The 7584-nt window shown below is 38.5% G+C and overlaps 1 protein-coding gene across 1 annotated transcript; it reads left to right on the forward strand.

Moving 5' to 3' along the window:
• Nucleotides 1–158: 158 nt before the first annotated feature.
• LOC106776651 lies at nt 159–1961 on the forward strand. Its single transcript, XM_014664130.2, has 3 exons — nt 159–727; nt 894–1235; nt 1371–1961. The coding sequence occupies exons 1-3, from the start codon at nt 413–415 to the stop codon at nt 1848–1850; spliced, it is 1137 nt and encodes a 378-aa protein (XP_014519616.1). The 5' UTR covers nt 159–412; the 3' UTR covers nt 1851–1961.
• Nucleotides 1962–7584: the final 5623 nt, after the last annotated feature.

Here is a 7584-nt window from a genome sequence, read left to right on the forward strand (position 1 = left end):
AAAGGAGAATAACTATATAAATGGTATATACGAAAGTTGTTAAAAAAGTTTAATGTATGGGTTATCAAAAAATTATTAAAAAAATGTTGTTAAATTTTTTTTATTGCTAAAAACAAGAAGATGAATAAATAAAAACATATAGATTAATAAATCTTTAAATAGAAAGTTGAATGAGAAAAATGATGAGCAAGAATTTGAGGGTACAGTGATCCTAGAAGCAAGGAGAGCCTTGTGCAAGAATAGGTGCGTGTTTCCCCACCACAGGTACAACAAGATACAAATGTGTTTAGCCTTTGACTCTGGCCCTCTTCCTTTTTCTCTCTTTCCTTACTCCTCTCACCTCTTCAATCAACTTATTCCTCTCAAACACCCACGTTAAAACACCGACAAGACCGACACACATAATAAACTGATGAAACAAGCAGCTGCAAAGTCATCCCTTAGGAGGCTTTGTCCGAACATCGATAGAGAAGATGGGTTGGAGACCGTTCTTGAAATTCCAATACCCGAAGAAATGTTCACACCCATGGGAAGCAACGTAACATTGCGGTGGCAAAACATGTTAACGTGGATGAAGGCTCAAACAGAAGACAAATTATCCACCCCTACAGTTTCAGCGCGCTTAAATGAGCTTCGCTTTCTGCTTTACCTCGTTGGCTCTCCTCTTATCCCTCTTCAGGTCCAATTAGGTCATTCCGTCCGTCGTCCGGTCAGAGATTGTTCTATTGTAAGAACACACACCTTTTTCTATAATCAAATTTTAAGATCTCAATCAATCTCAGATCAGAACTACTAAAGCCGTAAACGAGCTCAGATATTAATTAGATTTATGATGTATATGTTATGTGCATTTGTTTGTTTATCGTGTGTTGATTTATTTGATTGTGGTGTAGGAAGCATCAACGGCAAAGTATATAGTACAACAGTATATAGCGGCAACGGGAGGACAGCCGGCATTGAATGCGGTGGATAGTATGTGTGTTCTTGGGCAGATAAAGATTGTTGCGTCAGATTTTCACCAGACTTGTGAAACCATTGAGGTGAAGAAAACCTCGGAAGAGATGGGAGGGTTCGTTTTGTTGCAAAAGGATCCCGATTTGTGGTGTTTAGAGATTCTTGTGTCAGGGTGCAAGGTTTCTTGCGGTAGCAATGGCAAGGTCTCTTGGCGCCATTCCTCTAACCAGCAGACACCAATTTCAAGAGGTGCTCCTAGACCTCTACGTCGTTTTCTTCAGGTACATTAATCCTATAATGTTTTAACTACCAAACATCATTCACATCCTATGTTTAAAGATAAAGCAATTATTGAAATAAACAAACTTTTCTTGTGGTGTGAATGTGATTATGATTAAATTGGTTTTGTTTATCAGGGATTGGATCCAAGGGCAACGGCTAACTTATTTTTGGACGCTGCATGCATAGGAGAGAAAATAATCAATGATGAAGAGTGCTTCATCTTGAAATTGGAAACAAGTCCAGCAATTCGTGATGCCCAAAGCGGACCAAACTTTGAGATTATCCACCACACGATATGGGGCTATTTTAGCCAGCGATCTGGTCTCTTAGTTCAGTTCGAAGATTCAAGATTACTCACGATGAGAACCAAAGAGGACAACGACATTTTTTGGGAAACAAGTTTAGAATCAGTAATTGAGGATTACAGGTACGTAGATGGGATAAACGTATCACACAGTGGGAAGACTCGAGTTACAGTTTCCAGATACGGTGAACAATCAGCTAACCATAAAAGAGAATTGGAAGAGAGATGGAAGATCGAAGAGGTAGATTTTAATGTCTGGGGTTTGAATGCTGAAAGCTTTCTACCTCCTTCAAACTTAGGAAAGACATAAAATGCTTCGCCGTGCAAAGCTTTGTAATTGGTAGATCTTAATGTATTGAACAAAACTTTCTATCTCTCTCAAACTCAAAAAACATACAGAATACATTTGTAATAATATGTAATCCCCTCAAGAAAAATATTTATATTTTGTAATGACAAACATCATGCTAATGTTTATTCATTAGATTATCGGAGTACTAATTTAAAAATATGCACATTGAAACGTATGTAATTTTTTTTATTGTAAAACTGTACAGCAGAGTGTATATATAACAGTGAAGTTTCTATTCTATTACAACCAAACAACAACAATGCAATAGTAATAGAATAATGGAATGGGTCAGTGATGGCTGATCTGGAAGCGTAATGATCCAACCTGATGCAGAGAATTATTTCAGAGTGAGCATGGAAGAGCAGAGGGAATGTTCAGAGAGTCTAGAAGATGAGAGAAAGATTTATACCAGACATGTTTCCTCCGTCAAACGAAATCCTCCAAATACTGACTTCTCTTCCTGTGACGTGGGCTTCTCCTAACGGTTTTGCTGCATGCATTCTCTGTCATCTCTTGCCCCGTGTTTATTTTATTTGTGCATTCCCCTTTCTGTCCCTGTTCTTTTAAGCATGTTACATTACCCTCTTCATCAAAAACAACCTTGTCCTCAAGGTTGAACAAGGGATAAGCTTCTTTCACCTCCTCCATATCTTCCCAAGTAGCTTCTTTAGGCTCTAAAATATCCCATTGCATAATATCTGTGACACCTTCTGCTGGTTTCTTGTTATCACCCTACACTTCAATACTTTCCAAGGTTGCACAGTGGGGCCAAACTCAGATGTAGTTAATGGCAGAGGAAGATATGGTTGTGGTGGACTACCTTGGAACTTCTTAAGTAAGGAAATATGGAACACTGGGTGAATTTTTGCTGTGTCTGGCAACTGGAGTTTGTAAGCAATTGACCCTATCTTTTCAATCACCTCAAAGGGTCCAAAAAACTTTAATCCCAATTTATGATTTTTACGAAAGGCCAGAGATTGTTGCCTGTATGGTTGCAGTTTGACTAAAGCAAGATCTCCTACTTGTAGGTGAAAGTCTCTCCTCTTTTTATCTGCTTGTTGTTTCATATAATGTTGAGACTTCAATAAATTAGCCTTTAACTATGAAATGATTTTATCTCTGGCTATCAAAGCTTCTCGGACTGACAGGGGATCCTTCTGATTTTGGTCATATGGTGCAAGCTGCGGAGTCGTCCAAACACTGCTTGAAAGGGAGTCATTCCCAAGCTGTGATGAAAAGACGTATTATACCAATATTGGGCCCAAGGCAGCATATTCATCCAAGACTTAGGATTCTCATACACATAGCACCTCAAATACATTTCTAATGTCTTATTAAGATTCTCCGTTTGACCATCGGATTGAGGATGATACGCGGATCCCATGGCTAAAGTTGTTCCTTGAGATTTAAACAAGTGTTGCCAAAAGGAGCTAATAAAAACTTTATCCCTATCAGATACAATGGATTTGGGAATTCCATGGATCTTTACCACTTGAGCAATAAATGCTTCGGCAACAGATTTACTGGAAAAATATGATTTTAAGGGAATGAAATAAGCAAACTTGGACAATCTATCAATCACCACCATGATTGTTGTATACCCCGTAACAGCTGGAAGGTGGGTGATAAAATCCATTGCAATGTCCTCCCAAACTTGTTGAGGAATAGGCAACGGTTGCAGTAGCCCTTTAGGTAAAGCGTGATCCATCTTTGTTTGTTGACAAACCACACATTCATTGACAAATTTGCGAATGTCCTGTTGCATATTAGGCCAATGGAATTGATTTCCAATTCTACTAGCTGTCTTGGTGATACCTGCATGCCCTCCAATCTTAGAATTATGAAACTCTTGCAGGAATTTGGTTAATAAGCGTGGAATTATTAGGCACCAAGATACGACCCTTCCAAAAAAGAATACCATCCTTGGCAGAATATTCGGAATTGGGACCTTGACCTTGAATACATTGGTTATACAAGTTAGACAATTTCGAATCTGTTTTTGTAAGCTCCACCAACTGTTGAAGCCATACACAATGTGGCTCGGACCAGGCCATGAAAAAACTTCTTGATAAAGCATCTGCAGGAATATTGTCCTTCCCAGCTTTATATTGTATCTCAAAGTCATATCCTAAGAACTTTGGCAACCACTGTTGTTGCTCAGGTGTTTGGAGAGTTTGTTCCAACAATTGCTTCAAACTTTTTTGATCAGTTTTAATGACAAAATGGTGGCCCAGGAGATAATGTCTGAATTTAGCCAAGGCTTTGGTAACTGCATAAAGCTCTCTTACATATGCAGATTGTTTTTGCATTCTATGTGACATTTTCTTGGAGAAATAAGCAATTGGATGCTGGTTCTGACTTAGGACAGCACCTACTGCCATTCCCGAAGCATCCGTTTCTAACACAAAAGGTTCTTTAAAATTGGGAATAGCTAATACAGGAGCAGATGTCATTGCCATCTTCAATTGTTCAAAAGCTGCAGTAGCTTTTTCAGTCCAGTGAAACCCATCCTTCTTTAGGAGCTCGGTTAAGGGTGCAGTTATAGTCGCATATTGTTTCACAAATCTTCTATAATATCCTGTGAGGCCAAGGAAACCTCTCAATTGTTTTAAATTTGAAGGTTGCGGCCAGGTACGAACTGCAACGAGTTTGCTATCATCCATAGCTACTCCAGAACCAGACAAGGTATGCCCAAGATAGTCAATTTGTGTCACTCCAAAACTGCACTTAGAAAACCTTGCAAAGAGTTTATGCCTTTGCAGGATGCTAAGGACAACTTCCAAATGGTATAAATGATCCTTCCAATTGCAACTATACACCAATATATCATAAAAAAAAACCAACACAAATCTCCTTAACAACCCTTGAAATATATCATTCATCAAACTCTGAAAGGAAGCTGGCGCATTAGTCAATCCAAATGGCATAACTAGCCATTCATAATGGCCATGATGGGTTCTAAAAGTTGTCTTGTGTCGGTCCTCTGGCCTCAATAATATCTGATGATATCCAGATCTAAGATCAAACTTAGAGAAGTAGCAAGCACCAAAAAGTTCATCTATCAGTTCGTCTACTGTTGGAATGGGAAAACTGTCTTTGACCGTTATAGAATTAAGAGCCCTATAGTCTGTACAAACTCTCCATGAGCCATCCTTCTTCTTGACCAAAATAAGAAAAAGGACTTTTACTATGTTGTATAATACCATCCTTAAGCATTCCTTCTACCAGCTTTTCAATCTCTTCTTTTTTACTGTGAGGATACCTATAAGGCTTAACCTTCACCGGATTAGAGCCTTCTAACAAGGGTATAGCATGATCATGTGATCTGGGAGGAGGTAATGTATGAGGAGTATAAAAAATTGTACCATAAGTCTGCAACAAAAGAGCTAACTCAGGTTCCATATTTTTCTGTGCTGCCATTAAGGTACTAGAGTTGAAATTTTCGTCCAATAACTGCAGATTGTAAATTTCTGCTATAGCATCAGTCTGCATCATTCTTCTGATGTGATTTAATTGGGCTTGAGCTGGCACCAATTCCTTGTCTCCTTGTAATGTAATAAACATGCCCTCATGAAGTAATTTCAATTGCAAAGCATCATAATATGCAATATGAGGACCAATTGTTTTTAACCAACTAGCTCCAAGAATTAAATATGCACCCGAGATTGGTATTAAGAAAACAAGCAAAATAAAGGAATGACCCTGTGCCTGCACCTTAAGTTGGTCAATTTTTCCTTCAGCTGTCATGTAATTCCCATTCCCCACCATCACTTTAAACAAGGAAGCCGGTTCTACTGGAAGTTTTAGAAATTTTGCAATCCTTGGCTGCAAAAAGTTATCCGAACTACCACCATCAATTAAGACTTGCACAGGAAGTTGATTAACGTGAGCTAAAAACCGAATAATGCCCACACTGATTCCCCCTTTTAAAGCATTTAGTGATAGATGATGCTCCTCCACTGAAAGATTTGGAATATCCACTTTTTCTGGATCCTTTACAGTATCCTGCCCATGCCCAGTCACATCCTCCTCTTCTAATTGCAAGAAAAGATGTTGTCTATTGCTACAATTGTGATTAAAAGTGAATTTTTCATCACAAAAATAACAAAGGCCTTTATCTCTTCTCAATTGCATTTCCGCCGGGCTAATTCTCTTCGCATTGTTATTTTTTAGTTGAGGAATACTCGGAGTGGGTAACAGAGGTGGAAGGGTTGTTTTCAGAGGACTTCTCTGATTCTGAGAATTTTGTTGCAGAGGTTGAAACAGAGGTTTCATGGCAGATGTGGAAACCATAGGTTTAAGGAAAGATGGTTTGGTTGCAGGGTTGTATTTATCTTCATATAACTTTGCCAAAGCCACCGCTCTCAACAATGAAATTGGGGATAGGGCCATCACATCTCGCTTGATATCAACATTTAACCCACTCAAAAAACAATTTAACAGCACATCATCACTTAAACCTGCTGATCTATTTGCCAGAGACATAAATTGCAAATAATATTCAGATACCGAACCTATTTGTTGCAGTTTGAACAGTTCTGCCATTGGACAATCGAAGGGCGAAGGTCCAAATTGCGACTCAAGAGCACGGGTTAAATCTACCCAAGTCTTCACAGCAGCTAACCTTTGTAACATCTGAAACCATGGCACCACTTCACCCTCAAAATGCATAGCCGCTATCTCCACCCTAGCCAAATCCGGAGTATTATGATAGTTGAGAAATTTCTCCGCCTTGAAAATCCAACTAAGCACGGATGACGTTCCATCAAAGTGAGGAAACTCCAGAGAAATATTCCTCATAGGAATCGCGACATTCAACGGGCCTGGTGAAGCGTTCGTCGTCGACTCTTCATTCTGTTGATGGGTTGATTTTTCCAGCAACAAGCATTCCAATGTTGCTTGTATTTGATCAAATCGATGTTGATTTTCCGCCTCTTTCTGTGCATTGTATTCGCGTTGTTGACGATCTCGCAACTCAAATCGGTCCAACAACCTTTGAATCTCACTACCTTGGGTTTTTAATTCAGCTTGAAGATCCTTCAACCGTGTAGCTTCAGCCATGAAGAGCAATGAAAGCACCAATGAAACGTATGTAATTTTTTTTTATTGTAAAACTGTATAGCAGAGTGTATATATAACAGTGAAGTTTCTATTCTATTACAACCAAACAACAACAATGCAATAGTAATAGAATAATGGAATGGGTCGGTGATGGTTGATCTGGAAGCGTAATGATCCAACCTGATGCAGAGAATTATTTCAGAGTGAGCAGGGAAGAGCAGAGGGAATGTTCAGAGAGTCTAGAAGATGAGAGAAAGATTCATACCAGACATGTGTCCTCCGTCAAACGAAATCCTCCAAATACTGACTTCTCTTCCTGTGACGTGTGCTTCTCCTAACGGTTTTGCTGCATGCATTCTCTGTCATCTCTTACCCCGTGTTTATTTTATTTGTGCATTCCCCTTTCTGCCCCTGTTCTTTTAAGCATGATACACACATAAAAAATTTGCCACAATTTTATTTCATTTGTTATTAGAGAACATTTTTATATTTTAGCAACAATTTATTTATGGTGATGGTAAATTACAGAAACACTATAGATGATATTTTGACAATATTTTTTTAACAATTTTTTTTACAATAGAACACGTGTTATTATTTTATTGGTCTATTTAAATTTATGTTTAAAAAA

This window comes from Vigna radiata, chromosome 11 (assembly GCF_000741045.1).
Source record: "Vigna radiata var. radiata cultivar VC1973A chromosome 11, Vradiata_ver6, whole genome shotgun sequence".
In the NCBI taxonomy this organism is placed as follows: Eukaryota; Viridiplantae; Streptophyta; class Magnoliopsida; order Fabales; family Fabaceae; genus Vigna; species Vigna radiata.